The 16,720-nt window shown below is 36.6% G+C and overlaps 1 protein-coding gene across 1 annotated transcript; it reads right to left on the bottom strand.

Moving 5' to 3' along the window:
• Position 1: 1 nt before the first annotated feature.
• On the bottom strand, positions 2–16,098 carry LOC123666498 (guanine nucleotide-binding protein G(I)/G(S)/G(T) subunit beta-1). Its single transcript, XM_045600585.1, has 8 exons — positions 16,042–16,098; positions 12,663–12,808; positions 5,663–5,833; positions 5,124–5,246; positions 4,070–4,271; positions 2,991–3,207; positions 1,004–2,062; positions 2–475 (listed from the first exon to the last, which is right to left on the bottom strand). The coding sequence occupies exons 1-7, from the start codon at positions 16,096–16,098 to the stop codon at positions 1,956–1,958; spliced, it is 1,023 nt and encodes a 340-aa protein (XP_045456541.1). The 3' UTR covers positions 2–475; positions 1,004–1,955.
• Positions 16,099–16,720: the final 622 nt, after the last annotated feature.

The raw sequence follows: 16,720 nt of genomic DNA, 5'->3' as shown, positions 1-16,720 counted from the left end.
CAATCATTAAAACTGTTTATTGTAAACGAGATACAAATCGCCCTACATAAAATCTATTCTGAATTTCAAGGTTTCACACAAATACTTTTTTGGACGTGGCAACGCTGAGTTCAAGATGGCGTCATTGACGGATCCGTCGATGTACTTATCATAACTTTAAGTGTTGCCAGTTAAAAAAAATATTTGTACAAATTATATTAAGATGCGATCAATTTTAGTACATCCAGAGATCTTTACATTAATTCGATCTGTTCTTATATAACCGGATTAAATCTAATAAAACAAAATAATAATTCACATCATAAATTAGCTCAGAATTAATTATTTATTATAAATATATTATGTATATATATGTATGTATACAGCGACGAACAAAATCTTCCCATACAATAAATTACACAATTATATTAATATTTGGTTCTTTAGTTTAAGATGATAGTTTATGCACTCACTTTTGCTTGTGCGATGTTTATATCTGAAAAGGAATAAAAAAACGGTTATAAAATATAATACAATGGTAAGTGTCAGAGATATAAAAGTAACTATCAGCTGTTAACAAGAAAACCATTCAAATTAATTTGGTTTTTTATTTCATTTCCAAATTATACGAGAACTAGCGACCCGCCCCGGCTTTGCGCGGTTGCAAAAACTATGAGTGTTTCTCTACTATATTATGCATGTGTTATGCATAAAAACCTATATAAAACTTCCTCTGGAATTACTCTATTTACTAAAGAAAACCGCATCAAAATCCGTTGCGCAGTTTTAAAGATCTATCTAAGCATACAGACAACGAGATGCGATTTTGTTTTATACTATGTAATGATATTAGTCATATTATTAAAACGTTTAATTTCAAAAATTTCAAGGCATCTTTAGATCGAACTTAAAAAGCAGAGGACCAGTTTAGTAGACTACATCTGAATAAGCGTTCCTCAACTTTAAAAAAAAAAAACAGTCATCATATGTTACTCAGTACCTGATAATAATAAAACAGACTCACCAATCAAAAGAAACAAGTGGGACAGCGTTAGCCGTAGGACAGGCTCCGTAGTCTATACTATCGTACATTACATATATAAATATACCATGAACAGACAGACACACATCTCTCACACTTAGTTAACTATTCCTTAAATGCTTCATCCTTGTTAGAATTTACCTATGTATACAATAAATAAGCGAAAAAGTCGTTACCCCGTTAATGAAAAAACGACTATATTTCAGTCGTAACAGGGTTCAGACTCGTCTCAATCGTCAGATCAGTGTAGCATCGAGTTCAACAAACAAGCGAATATGATCTTTATTTTTAAGGGAGAAGTTTTTAAACGAGTGGGACGTAGGTTTTTTAAAGTAATGTATTAGAAAAAAGCATTTACGCGATCCATTCACACCGCAAATCATTGTTGGGAGATCGAGCGAGGTTCATATAAAATTATAAATGAGGCTTCTAGAATGTTCGGCCGTTTTGTTCGCGTTTTCGCTCTTATATTCTGTGCGTCGTGTTTGATTTTCAATATAACATACATTTTTATATTTGAGCGATACGATTTCTCTATCGATTTAAATCGAATCTCAAGAGGTGAACACAATTTTGACATTCTAACACACAATATAGGTATTTAAATCTTCCACATCAACATATATATCAAATCGTTCAATCTTTTCAAGTTCAAAGATACGCACAGAATACAGAAAACTGTCGTCCAATGATAGAATCCCGCATGAAAATTTTCAATAAAATTCTTCAATTGAACAAAAAACACTTCGTAAAACAAATATTAAATCGCCTACATTAACGAAACGATAATTTTCGAATCATAATATCTTCCAAAATCAAATCAACACACGGTACTCTTTCGTCGGAGATCAGAGGGAGTCCGGAGGGTTGGGGAGTGGGGAGTGTTGGGGAGGATTGGGGAGAGTAAAGAGGTCGCGGTGCGGAGGAGGGCAGCCTAATTCCAGATGCGGAGGAACGAGTCCCAGGAGCCGGTAGCGACGGCCATGCCGTTCTCCGTCACGCCAAGACACGACACGCGGTTGTCGTGGCCGGCAAGGATACCTGCGACAAAAATATTTAATTACTAACAATTATTTGACAAAGCCTCATTCAAATAAGTAACTAATCAATTAAATGCAGTACTATTATTTATGAGCATCATAAAACATAAAGAAATATAAGTTTTAAAAGTAAAATAAAAGTAACATAATAACTTTAACCAGAAGAAAAAACTGATTTTCTTTACAAGAGATAAGTTAGGCAAGAGTAAATAAGTGAAGATGGTTAAGTTTTTAGGAGTGTATATACTCTTTTTACGCTTCAGCCTGTAACCCACTACTGGGCATAGGCGTCTTTCCCTATGTAGGAAAAGGATCAGAGCTTAATCCACCACGCTGCTCCAATGCGGGTTGGCCGATATATTCCCTACAGGTGTACACGATAACAATCGGGACCGACGGCTTAACGTGCTCTGCGAGGCACGGTGGGGGGACCCACGGGGACTGCACAAACACCCAGACCACGGCAAACACCTGATGTTATGGGCTTACTCTTGACCTCAGTCTAGCTCTAGAGCACAGACGAGGTCGAAGACGGAGCGAGTTCGCCCAGAAGAAGCCTGTTCACTCGCGCTTTAAACATGTTCGGGTTGTATGAACTCGGAAATACAGACGCCGGCAGGGAGTTCCATTCCTTGGCTGTGCGCATTAAAAAAGATGATTCGAAGCGCTTCGTACGTATGAAAGGTATATCAATCGAACAGTACAAATGTTCGTCACGTGCGGGGATCGAACCCGAACCGCCAGCGCAACAGGCACAATCCATGGCCGGGGATCGAACCCGCAACAGGTACAATCCATGGCTGTAGCCGTTGTATTTTAATGTATTGCTTAACCGCACCGCTGTAGTGGTACGTGTGCCCCGTGGGCACTTAAGCAGCGGTTCGCGGATTCGATTCCCGTTCGAACGTTGCCGAGGCGCGGCTCCGTACCGGCGCGCTCGCTCTTCATGGAGTCCCACACGTTGCAGTTGAAGTCGTCGTAGCCGGCCAGCAGCAGGCGGCCCGACTTGCTGAAGGCCACGGACGTGATGCCGCAGATGATGTTGTCGTGCGAGTACATGGCCAGCTCCTGGTCGGCGCGGATGTCGAACATGCGGCACGTGGCGTCGTCCGAGCCCGTCGCGAACGCGAAGCCCGACGGGAAGAACTGCGGGTGGCAATGTTGTTTTATATATATATAGATATATACTAGCTGACCCGGCGAACTTCGTATCGCCTAACACAAACTTTATCGTATGGTATTAAAGTTCAAATTGACTTTTAAGTATTATCACAAATCTTTTGTATGGGAGTATAGAAACGTGTTGTTTTTAGACTTTTTCAGTAAATTTAATTTTTTTTTTTTTTAGAATTTCTCTCTCCGTAAGAACCATCCTCGTACTTCAAGGAATATTTTAAAAAAAGAATTAGCGAAATCGGTCCAACCGTTCTCGAGTTTTGCGCTTAGCAACACATTCAGGGACTCATTTTTATATTATAGGAGATATATAAAGTTATGTCCACAGGCTTATAGTGCCCGTGCTTTTGTTATTCCGATTTTTAGTTTTAGGCAGCTTGCTTTAAGAGAACTAATTATTCTATCTTAGTATTCCTAATGCAAACGTGAGTCCACCGACCAAAATTGACAATGTTTCCACGGACGAGTTAAAGGGTATCGTCTACCGTAGTTCACTTGTCACTTGTGTAAACGTCGTTTAACTTATCGGATAGGTTTCTACTAGAATGGTAGACAATGTACTGAAGTAAATTGCGAATCGAGGACACTTCAAAATTTCAAAATTTTTACTTCAAAATATAGAATACCCTAAGGTATTTAGAGCTAAAGCTTTATTAAGAGCTACGAGTAAAGAAACAAAAATTTCATATACATAAAAGTTACTCCGGGAATTCACCTAGGACCACAAAGTTTTAATCATCATCATCATCATCTTCCTCAGCTTCCTTAACAGTAACATCAAATACTATTTAAAATATTCTTAAATACAGTTAAACAAATAACCAAGACTCACCGTAACCGCATTGATATCGCTCTCGTGACCCGGGAAGGTCTGCTTACACTGGCAGTCGCGAATGTCCCAGAGCTTAGCGGACGCGTCGCAGGCCCCCGATACGAAGGTTCGCTGGTCGGGCGCGAGTGAGAGCGACATGACGTCGCCCGTGTGGCCCGTGAACTGACCGCACTGTTGACCGGTCTCGATGTCCCAGAGGGCGCTGCGTGGTTAATTGATTATTTAGTACTTAGTAGTATAGTACTTAGTATGTATATATTTATGTGTGTGTGTATATATGTATATATTTTTATGTGTATGTATGTATGTGTGTATGTATGTTTATGTGTGTGTATATGTATATTATATAGTATACACTAAAATATTTACTTATTTATATGTTTTTTTTTCTTTAATAATCATGTAAGTCTATCATATCGTAGTTTTTATCTATTTATTATTGATTTTTCCTCCTTAATTTGTGCACACTTCTAACCGCTGCTACTGTATCGTGTCCAGTTCCCAAAGGTTATCTGGAAGAAATCGCTATTTAGCGATAAGATCGCCTTTGTACATCTTGTATTGTATCTTGTATTATATGTGTCTGTATTTTGGTGTACATTAAGAATAAATAAATAAATAAATAAATACTTTAGCTTATTATCGATTAAAGATTATTAAGAGAATGATTGTAATCATTAACTGTTATATTTTAAGTTTGATATTGTTATGTATCTAACGAATTTGTGACAGAATCCACCGATATATTACATTATGTGACGTAAGCAAGCAAGTTAGTCTATTAACGTTTTCCTGATCTCGGAAAGTCGCGCTGAATAGATATGTCTAACTGATATGTTCTTAGACTAATAGTGACTTTTATAAGTGCCTCACATATTCTACTCAACAGACACTCCATATCCACGTAATACTAACGTAAAACATGACTAGAATCTTGTAATAAGCAACTCCCAAGAACAAAGACATGATAAAAGTACTACTATGAGATAAATGACTCAAGTTGTCTATTAATTAATCATGGCAGTTAGTAATCAACAATAGGTACAACACTCACCAAGTCATATCACCAGAGCTGGTCAAGATCTGGTTGTCGTCCAAGAAGCGGCAGCAGGACAGATATCCAGAGTGCCCTGGCAACTCACGCGATACGCGTACATTGCCCTCGCGTGTCTTCAAGCTGATTTAAAAAGCAAAAGACGAGTTAGAAAATATATTTAACTGAGGTGTGGCACCTGGACCTTACAGAAGATCACAATTTTTTTTGCTAATAGTTTCCAACAGAAAGAAAAAGACAATTGATATGAAAATTGATTCATTTCACGTATTATGAAATATAATATATCACATGTCGGAGACAGTCATGTGGGCGAAAAACGAAGTTAGACGGGGCATCCGGAGGTTGGCAGCAATGTCGAGTATTTCAAGCTTGATGGAATGTTGCAAGATTAATCAAATTTGTGAAAAACATTAAAACGAAGTAATCTATTTTTTATGGCAGTTACGAAGTATGTAGTTTCTTTTCTCGATTATTAGCTATGTTTGCCCACATGATGTCTGAAAGATACAATAATGTTGTCATCGAAACATGTTTACCTATAAATGGAGCAGATATTATCGAGCCCGCCACACGCGACGTAAGATCCGGAGGGAGCGTAAGCACACGTCATCACCCAAGAAGACCGCAGCGGTATCGCGTGCACCTTGTTCGTCGTGTGGCTGTCCCACACGATCAGCTTACCGTCCTGGCTGGCGGACACGAGGTTCCTGGTGAACAAACAATCTTATTAGTTTAAAATGTTTAATATAGTATAATAATTAATTAAGGTACGACACAGCAAGAAATATCCTGCTCAAAATCTGGAGCAGCCCGACCGGGGAAGTACTCTAACCTTACTGAAGGCCACAGCTAAATAAGTTGTGATGATCCTGTGGTGAGGATTCAGAGCTTCTGGGGAGGATTGCAATTTGCTAGCTAATAATAAACCTGAATATACTATACTCATAGATTATATATGTTTATACTTATTTTTCGTAGTATTTTTCCCCATATCCTATCCCCGATCGAATCATCCCCATATAATTCGATCAAAGGCATTGATCAAAGATTGTTTACAAGCCAAATAGATTCCTCAACAAAAGAATTAGTTTCGAAATTTAAGGAGAAAGGAGTGAATTCATGAGCAAAATTCTTTTAATATAGGAATCGATTTTTAAACATTCTCTTGCCGTGTTTATGTAGAATTGATTATATATGAATTATTACATATGAATGAATACAAATAAGATCCGAGATGCTACATAAACAGCTACTGCTTTCACGAAAACAATACTATAAAAAATTCCGAGAAGCATCATCCAATCGTTTCAGTTTAAAAACGTAAAGTAATTTCACAGTCATAATTTTATTTTCAACGAGATTATTTTGGGCTAGCTTTCACTCGCGGCTTCGCTCGCACGAAAAAACCGAAACTAGAAGAAACATTATTTGTTTGTGTCTGTAATGCTACCAGCCGACCTCATTTTTGCAACATATTTCGTGGATACGCTGCTCCTATTGCGCATAGCGTGATGTTATATAGCCTACAGCACTTTTAGATAAATTGGGTATCCATAATCTTTCAATTCGAGCTCGTCATTCCTGATATCCGTGCGTACAACGAAACAAACTCCATCTTTACAATGTTTTTATTATTATATTTTAAAAGATCTACGGGTTCTTAGTTTCCCGTGCCATTTGTACTAAGTACATAAAATATTTGTTTTAATTTGGGCGTGCGTTTTTTTTTACAATTGTAACTTCAGACCAGCAGTTCTAAAACTGTTTAGGTTTGCTAATATAGTCCGACACTGACAGTTTTTGCTGTTATGAATATAATAAATATTTAATTTAATCTTTGCAATATTAAAACGCAATACTATTATTTTATTTTTAAGTCTATCACAATCAGTAAAATTTAATGAAATTATGAAATATTATTATAAATAACAATCAGCGAACGAAAATAAACTAAAAGAATCCAATCGTATCTCAATCGCGTCTCTGCACATAGATTTTGTTTCTCCATACAAGACTCTCGGTATATACGAAATAAAGATAGGTGACCTGATTTACACCTGGATTACGGATTTCAACGGAAATCTCTGTTATTGCTAAACTTTATTTAGCCTCTGACACAAACTTATTGCATTAATTCTCGATTTTAGGTATTTATAACATTTAAATGCCTAAGAGCATTAAAATAGCTTGAGCCTGTAATATCTCACAGCTGGACATAGGCCTCTTTCCCCATTTAGAAGAACGATCAGAGCTTAATCGACCACGATGCTCCAAGGTCCCTACTAAGACTAACGATATCTATAAGTGTAAATGATAACAATCGGGACCGAAAGCTTAACGTGCTCCCGAGGCATGGACCCACAACTAGACAGGAAATAAAATTTTGTACCAACACAAATATATCCACTCCGAGCGGCAATCGAACCTACGACCGTCGGTGTTTAGGCGCAGCCGAAACGGCACACGCACCATTGCACCAGAGAGGTCGTCATTAAAATAGATATATTGAGAAAATTAAAAATATTTACTATAATACCTTTCAGTTAAAATCAATTCGTAACTTATGTGCGAGATTAACTATAATATCAACCATAGGTCCTGACTTCTGAGGGCCTGTTTCATCGGTATTGATGAACGAACGAGTGACGATTCCAAGATAAAAATAAATTACCATTGAATTACAATATATGAGTTATTTCTATTTGCAATTATGAATCTAAAAATATTTCTTAGTAATTGAGGAGAAACAGATCCTAGTGTCCTAATTCTACCTCCAACTGTTAAAGTATATTCGTAACTTATTTGCAAGATAAACTTCATGAATAATCGGTGAAACAGGCCCATTGTATTGTATCACAGACTACCATATTATTACAGTATTGAGGAAAACGCAAGAGGATGTTGTTTGTGTATCCGACGTAATTTCCTAAGAAAACGTAACGATAAAAAAAATCAAATTCTATTGAAGTGTATGACTTTGTATTCGAATTTAATTTAGGCGAATTAGTGGTGTAAATTTTTTATCGTCCGTCTTTATGAGGGCGTTAATACGTTTATAAGCAAATAATCTTGGCTTGCTATTTCAATCGATGGTATTGATACCTGACGATGGACACGACATATTACGGATGCGTCATAATTTATATACCTATATGGCTAAGTTTTACTTTTTTACAACTTCAGCGAAAGTAATTAGAATAAGGAAAAATCTCTGTAACGTCCATTTTCAATAATCGATCTATCTCTGATTATGTCTACTAGCGATAAAATTTTGACACAATTGGAGTATCTTTTCTAAGCAATTTCAGATAGAGCATCAGTATTGATAATCTCCTCAACGATTAAAATTTTTTAAATTTAAATCACACATATCGCATATCATATACTAGCATCCCGCTCCGGCTTTGCACGGATATTTAAAAGCGATTCGCTAGTACATTCTCGATCCGTACAGCCAAAGAATGGAACTCTCTACCAGCGTCTGTGTTTTCAGAAAATTATAACCTGGGGATCTTTAAGTCGCGAGTGAATAGGTTACTTCTAGGTAAGCGTGCTCCATCTTAGACCGCATTCTCACTTATCATCAGGTAAAATAGTGGTCAAACGCAAGCCTATCATTGTATAAAAAAAAAAAAAATAAATAAATAAATAAAAAAAAAATCAAAATATTTTTTCCCCCAATTTTTTTTGAAAATATATCTTAGCCTATGTCACCTGCGGATAGTGTAGCTTCCCAACAGTGAAAGAATTCAGTTCAGTAGTTTCGGAGCCTATTCAATGCAAACAAACAATCAAATCTTTACTTTTTATAATATTAGTATAGATAAGCTTTATGTAAACAATCAGTAAAATAGGAGCAATAATTTCGACACGACAGGTTTACGACTAAAGCTATACTGCTTACAATTGACTGAATTATATTCATAGATTAGAAGTGGTATGTATCTGTATATAGCTTAATGCCTCTACCTTGCACACGATACAATTCAGCCTGTAATATCCCACAGCTGGGAATAGGCCTCTGTCTACATGTAGTAGAAGGATCTGGCGATATATTCCCTACTGTAGATGGGTCTACAGACATCCAAACCGAAAAGAAATATTTCAACAGCTACAAATATCAATCCCGAGTGGGAATCGAATCCGCAAAACCGTCGATTATTTACGCCCATACACGCCACATGAACCACTACACCGGAGCGGTTGTACACACATATAAATATATATAGAACATTTAATACACAGTACCGTATATTTCATATAATAGACAAAACTTTTCTCATTACTTAAGTTCAGTGAAGTTGTTACATTTTCTGACCTAATGAATTAGTCCGGAATGTATCTCATCTAATTAGCTGTCTAACGGTAACGGCTCGGTATCGATTCTTTTGTGTTCGTTAATTACGGACATGTTAATCATTGTATATTACGTGACTACTGGGGCAATCCAATTTTTATTTTATGACGGTATCTTTATTTTCTATTGACCCAGATGACTCAGATCCCAAGGGTACGAGACCTGGACTAAAAATATTTACTTATATATGTTTGGAAGAGTGTGAGGAACATCACGTCGGGGTCACCAGTTTGAGGGATGTGAGGAACAGGGTGTAAAGTTCCTCATCCGCCATCGCAAAAGGAGAATCCTCCGACCAGACGGGTGTTGAGTCTGGTGGGCTACCACCCCGACGGTTGTTGTCGGGTTCTTGTATATATGTTAAATCTTCGGATAACTTTGATCTCGCGATGTAGGGTACGTCAGTTTTGTCTAGTTCGTATATCGCGAGATAGATGGCGCCACATAAATAAATATTATTTATCGTAAAAAATGTAGCTGTACCAGTCCACTGTTTACGTCTATAATACAGGCATTAAGTTGCTTATCATACGAACAGACGACAGTGTGTGCGTTTATAGTTTATATTTCAACTACATATTTATTTATTTCATTAAATATACGCAGAACTGTGCTGTCATATTTTACGTCAATACGGAAAATTTCGTATACGATTACGATACACACACGATGGTTTTATTAATACTGACTCTGTCATATCAAAAATGTTATTTTATGATCGCTTACGTCATACGTACGTCACACCCAATGTACGAGTGACCTAGACGACTATTTGGTCTAAGTGTTCCGCTAGCTTTTGAGCTAGGTTCGATCCCCTTTCTTGACAATAACTGTTTGAGCGTTTAAGTTTGTGTTGTGTTTTAGAACGTCTGACACAAAAATATTTGTGACGTTTCAACAGTTAGGTAACACGTATGTTCGAAAATTAAGTAACGTACGTACCCATACTACGTGAGCCGTTTTTACAACTTTTAAACCGTAGGTATTTGCAAAGACCCTCCCTCCCCCTCGAGTTTTTAATTAGGAATTAAAAAGTATCGTTTAAATATTTTTTTGCAAACAGAAAGTTAAAAATATATATTTTGGCTCACGTTTGTCTTTATTATCATAGCATGAGATTTTTCAAGAGATTATTGACTACGTGACCAAACCCCGCCTGTGTGACCAAGCGTCGTATTTAAATCAAACGTGTCTCCCCTCGAACGGGTCACGTAGTATGGGTACGTTCCCTTGTACATAATAGATCGGGGAGTCTTTTCATATTTTCTAGTAAAAAGTTGCAATAAAACTTTTTGATGTATTCTTTGTAACTGACTGATTTTGATACAATGAAAAGGTTTATATAATGTTATGCCAGCTTTCCAACAAAAAAAGCTACATCATAATAATTGCATTTCTTCATGCGCTACGATATCACAGACACACGGCATTTCAAACTCAATACCGATTTTTTTGTGTCGGGGGTCATAACACAAGCGTAAAATGTTTTTCGACATTTAATATAATCCATACGTTAGCCACTACTTTCATTTGCACGATAGTTAAAATGCGTTCTCAATGTGTCGAAATAGCATTTGTGTCTGATCAAAGTATCTCACGTGATGGATGATACGTAAATTTTACATTTACACACTTAAAGAAATAAGATTTAGAGAATGAAACTACTTTTTCGGATTTTCCGACCGACGTTTCAGAAACTTTACAGCAACCATGGTCACGGGAGGACTGACGTGACAGTTGTCCTAACGTTATAAAGTTATTCGAAACTATTTTATGTTACATCAATATTTTAATTAGTCCTCTCTACGCAAAAAGCTACGATAAAAGATTAAATTATAAAGACAAAGCTCAGTGATTTTTATTCGTTTATACATTCTTGATTCGTACGGCCAAAGAATAGAAGCCTCTATCAGCGTCTGTGTTTCCGGATAGCTACAATCTGGGGATCTTTAAGTCGCGAGTGAATAGGCTACTTCTAGGTAAGCGTGCTTCATCCTAGACCGCATTGTCACTTAAAATCAGCTGAAATAGTGGTCAAACGCAAGCCTAATTATAAAAAAAAAACCGAAAAAGTTATTTCATTGTAATGAGTAACATTAGAAAACAATAAGATTTGGAAAAATTCAAGTATACGAGAAAAATAGACTGAGAGTGGTCAGTGTCTTATATTTCAGAATACTATGACATATGTATATCAAACAAGATATCTTTCTAACAATTGACGAGATTAGAAGTAGTTATGATGTTCTTAATGAATTCTTTGACCGCTTTTAATAATCATACACATTATAAATATTTCTTTATTAACGTTTATTTATTATTATTCAAACACTTTTGCAGTCAGTTTTGTTGGAGTTAACTTCTTAAGAATCGATTTTCATATAAGGCGCCCGGTATGAAAAAAATATGAGAAGTAAAATCTACTGAACGAATGACCTCGTTACGTTTCTCGTAACGCCATCTATCGAAACCGACTAGTGTTCCGATAGACGACGACGTTTTGTAATAACGCCATCTCCGCCACCCTAATAGATGGCGTTATTTGATTCGTTTATTTACCATTTGATATGGTATTAAACTTTTTCTTAGACTAGTAAGCCTTTTTGTGCCTATTTACACAGTCGATCTGAAGGAGTAAACTCCAGTCGTGCGTCAGAGCTGACACACACACTATTTTTTTTAATTTTTGCAAGTGTTAAAATTACTATTATTTTAAGTACCTGTTTTTTAACAATTTATTCAGTAAATATGTAGATGTGTTTATACGAAACCCTACAAGATAATTTTTAATAAGAACCTCGTTCAGACCTCTCTGATTCAATTATATTTTGTAACTCTTATTATATCTATATTATACACTATATTTTTGTAATAAGAAGCTGAATTAAAACATACTTATGTAACGCATTGTTTGAAGATTTTTAATCCCCCCTTTAAATTTCGTTACGCAATACTTGAAGGGCCCCTAAGAAATAGACCACAGATAATAATACTGCTCTCAAATAGTATTGTTCCTGTGTTGCTTCTGATGTTGCAACCGTCTATAATTCAATAGGCTACGGTAACCGCTTACCAAATGAGCCGTAAGCTTTATGCCAACCTAAATCAGAATATAAAAAAAAATCCGACGAGAAGTAAGCTACCAACATAATAAATTATCTTTTATACAGATACATTACCTCGAGTCGCTGCCCCAGTGCATCGCGTAGATCTTGGCGAGGTGTCCTCGCAGTGTACGGCGGGTGCGCATCTGGATGCGACCAATCGGCTCCAGGTTTGCCGTCGCCTGGGCGAGCGACGTGTCGCATGCCGCTTTACGGGCATCCTTAGAGACGAATTTATATATTATTATACATAGATAATCATTATAAATTAAATAAATAGCACCTCAAACTCAACGGCCCCCACAAAGATTCACTCCTGGGGTCCGGAAGAAACACAAACCCCGAGACGATGGCAAACATCTGTATGGTCAATATAAATGTATGCCATGAGCGAGGATCGAACCCGCAATCGCTAGCGCAACAGCCACAAGCCAGTGCTGTGACCGCGCGACCGATGCGCTAATGAGCCTACAATTATGTGTAATATAATATCACTTTTTTTCATCAATAATAACGTAATATTAATGGGATAGAAGTAAATAAGCTCGGCTAAAACAATAATTTTAAGTTACACGAATAATAATTATAATTAATTCTGATAAAAAATCTGTAAATTTTTTTTTAACTATACCATATTGTTATTAATATTTCAAATCCATTTCAATCCGTATTAATTAAGTGAGGTATAAAATCACATGCACATAGTTAAAAATGGAATGCAACAAATACAAAGTTTATGTCATTAGTTTCGGAACAGCTTTTATTTAATTATTTCAATGCTTTATTCCATACTATATACGCTACACATCATTTACAAAATTCGGGCTAACACTGCAGTTTTTTTTATGTATTCATAATTTTTCGTTACGTAACCTATTTTATTATTTGCAAAATTCTAATCCATTTTTGTAACGAGAGTGGGGGAGATTTAGTTCAAACGTAACGTAATGTTCGCTCCTTATAAATTACTTACTTAACCAACGTATTAAGAAAAAATACTAAGAACAAAACCGCAGTACGTTTCACCTGAAATCGAACTATTAAAACATATTCAGAGAATTCAAACGACGGAATTGATCGACCTTGCGCAGACGCGGCGCGTACTGTACTCTGAAACTAAATGTTTTCCGTTCAATGTTTCACGACGATGACGGACGAAGTGGAACAATTTATAACTATAACTAGCTGTGCCCGCGGTTTCACTCGCGTTAATTTGAGGAAAAAAATAGCCTATAGCCTTCCTCGGTAATGGGGCTATGCAAAACAAAAATATGTTTTCTATTCGAACCAATAGTTAGCTGTGTGGTTACGGCAATGAAGACTATAGCGTCTTTTTCCGAGGGTGTCGTAAGAGGCGATTAAGGGATAACATAGTTCCACTACCACATTGGAACTCAAAAAGCCGACCGATGGCGGAATAACCACTCAACTGCTGGCTTTGAAATACACAGGTCGAAGACGGGTAGCAGTGTCTTCGACGCGACAAAGGCAGCTCTGCGATCACCAACCCGCTTGCCCAGCGTGGTGACTATGGGCAGGCAAAACACATAAGTTAACGTCATTTTTGGCGCGAACTTGTGGAGGCCTACGTCCAGTTTTGGACTGTAATTGGCTGAAGTGATGATGATGATGAACCATTAGATCCTGAGTTTAGCGCGTTTAAACAAACAAACTTTTCAGGTTTATAATTTAAGATTCATATAGATTCGGGAAGTGATTTTGAAACCAGTTAAGACAGATTAATTTAAAACGCCTTATACTTTACGAACTTACTAATATTTACTCTTGCTTCGAGGGCGCGAAAACACAAATCAGTATACACCACAAGCACAATCGTCTAGAGAACAGGTGGTGAAAGCTAGCGCGACCCCATCTTGTCCCACCTATAGGCGGAAGACTGCTCACACGTGCGGTTTTTAGCAAGTAAGAGTCTGGCATAACTACTCTGATACCTCTGAAAAAAGGTCTAGGGAAACAGCTGTTGGGCCTAAACTGCGCTGTGACCTGTCTACCTTTCTACAATTACAAAGGGCGCTACACACAAAGGGGAACCGAATGGTCCGCAAAACTAAAAATGCTGGACATATTATATGGTTTTAAAAACTTTTAGTCTAAAACTACTATTATGCCCCGGACGCGAGTTGAGCTCGCTACGTCACTGACCACAAGCCACGTGAACAGTTTTGAAAACATATAAATTAATTTAGATAAACTTCAGTGGGATACACAAACACGTATAGTATTAGGAAAATACTTCATATTATGTATTTACTTATTATTGTAACATGAATTGATGTCGACTACAGTATCGAGTGGCATGAACATTAGCCAATCACATTTTTTTTTAGGAAATTACTCTTAAATTGGTGAACGTGATTGACAAATATAGTTTGAAAGGCAGGATTGTGTATTATTATTGAATTTATTTGAAGTTTAACACTATCGGAACCGAGCTTCGATCACGGGTTTTAGAATAAAATTACCTTAAAATGCCTACTTAAACAAGACTTATTTTGACTTTGATCACACCTCTCCTTTATTAAGCTACTAAATGATTTTGAAAGTACAGCACAATATGATTAAAACAAAAAAAAAAACCTAAAAAAACTAACACAGTAACATGTTGCATTCTGGGTCGTATACTTTTTACCAGAAAAAGTTGATAGCAACTAGGGAGCAGTAAAAAAGGGTATTTCCATATTATACGCCCAGGAAACTGGGTCAAAGGAATCATTAAGTAGAGTATGCATGTGTAGTCGGAGTAACGAAAATTCGATGTTTTAATTTGAATTAATATGTTGGAAAAAAGTGATTAGATTAATGTCCATTTCTAGCATCGTGAAACAAAAGGACAGAAGGTGGTATATGTTTAACTGTGTGTCCGCCTGTATCAGTGTGATTATTATATGAAACTAGCTGATTCCGCAAATGTTTTTTTTTTGTCATACGTAATTAACCTCCACAATCCCCCGTCTTATAAATTAGATTTTGGCCGATTCTCAAACCTACCCGATATACACACAAAATTTCATAAAAATCGGTCCAGCCGTTTCGGAGGAGTGCGGTAACGAACATTGTGACTCGAGAAATTTTTATATTTCATTATGACGACATAGTGACACAATACTAGCAACATTGCACAAACTTGTCAAAAATATTATGATGTCATTGATCGACCTTCGACTGAAATATTATCACACGAATGTAACAGTAGACAAAAAGGTTTGAGTTACATTGTATGTTATATTTTCTTTGGAATGTTTTTTATTGTTGACCCTAATGGACTTTACAGCGTCACCTATAGGAGAGATCGCGTACTAAACATGAAGCCGTGAAAAAAAAATGGCAGCCCTTTAGAAGGGCACGAGGTGGACGTTCTTCCTAAGGGTTTCACCTCAACTTAAGAGGTTATCGAAATGTTATATACAATGTTAAAATTATTGTATGTGCATACCCGAATGGCATTCTTAAGGGTCTCCGCCTCCTGGCGCAGGCTGTCTAACTCGTTCATCCTCAGTGTAGAAAGCTTTCCCTTCTTACGTTAGACTCTTGCTACGCACTCGGCACCAAGCTGTAACGAAAAGTTATTACTTCTTAATAAAATATACTAATAATAACTACACTAAAGTTACATTAAAAAGGCAGTGCTGCTTGAAACGAATCACATTGTGAGGTGTGCCTCAGTCTGGAGAATTAAATACCGGCGGACTGGCCGTCATCCTGCCACTAGTAGCCTAAGATTCCGCTGCAAAATCATTACGTTCATCGCGTAGATATTAAAACTAACTTCTACATAACAAATACATTGATAAATAAATATTAATTTTCCGAAAAAAAATTCATTGACATCTCGATTAAATGAAATATTATTTACATCACAGCAATGTATATTGAAAAATTAAAAAAACCATGGGTGTTGAAGCCCACTCGGCCGCATTTAAATATCAGCCATAAGTAAACAGGTAATAATTTGTAGTATTTTTACGTTCATGGCGTACTTATAATATTCATGTTTTCTTATATCAAATTAAAGCTTATTTTTTTTAGTATGATAATATAGCGTCTGTTAGAAAATGACCGCAAATAAGGGTTACTAGTAATTAATAATTGTGTTTGCTCGCAAACGAAAAAAA

This window comes from Melitaea cinxia, chromosome 26 (assembly GCF_905220565.1).
Source record: "Melitaea cinxia chromosome 26, ilMelCinx1.1, whole genome shotgun sequence".
Taxonomy (NCBI): domain Eukaryota; kingdom Metazoa; phylum Arthropoda; class Insecta; order Lepidoptera; family Nymphalidae; genus Melitaea; species Melitaea cinxia.
Note: the sequence above shows the minus strand (reverse complement) of the source record. Positions and strands in the feature narration are given on the sequence as shown.

Bases quoted from the DNA above. Each gene is read 5' to 3' on its own strand.
- LOC123666498 (XM_045600585.1), bottom strand. From the start codon at position 16,098: ATGAACGAGTTAGACAGCCTGCGCCAGGAGGCGGAGACCCTTAAGAAT. The intron at 12,809-16,041 runs GTATGCACATAC...TTCGTCTCTAAG, and splicing joins CCCTTAAGAATGCCATTCGG to GATGCCCGTAAAGCGGCATG. The intron at 2,063-2,990 runs GTACGGAGCCGC...TTTTTGTCGCAG, and splicing joins CATGAAGAGCGAGCGCGCCG to GTATCCTTGCCGGCCACGAC.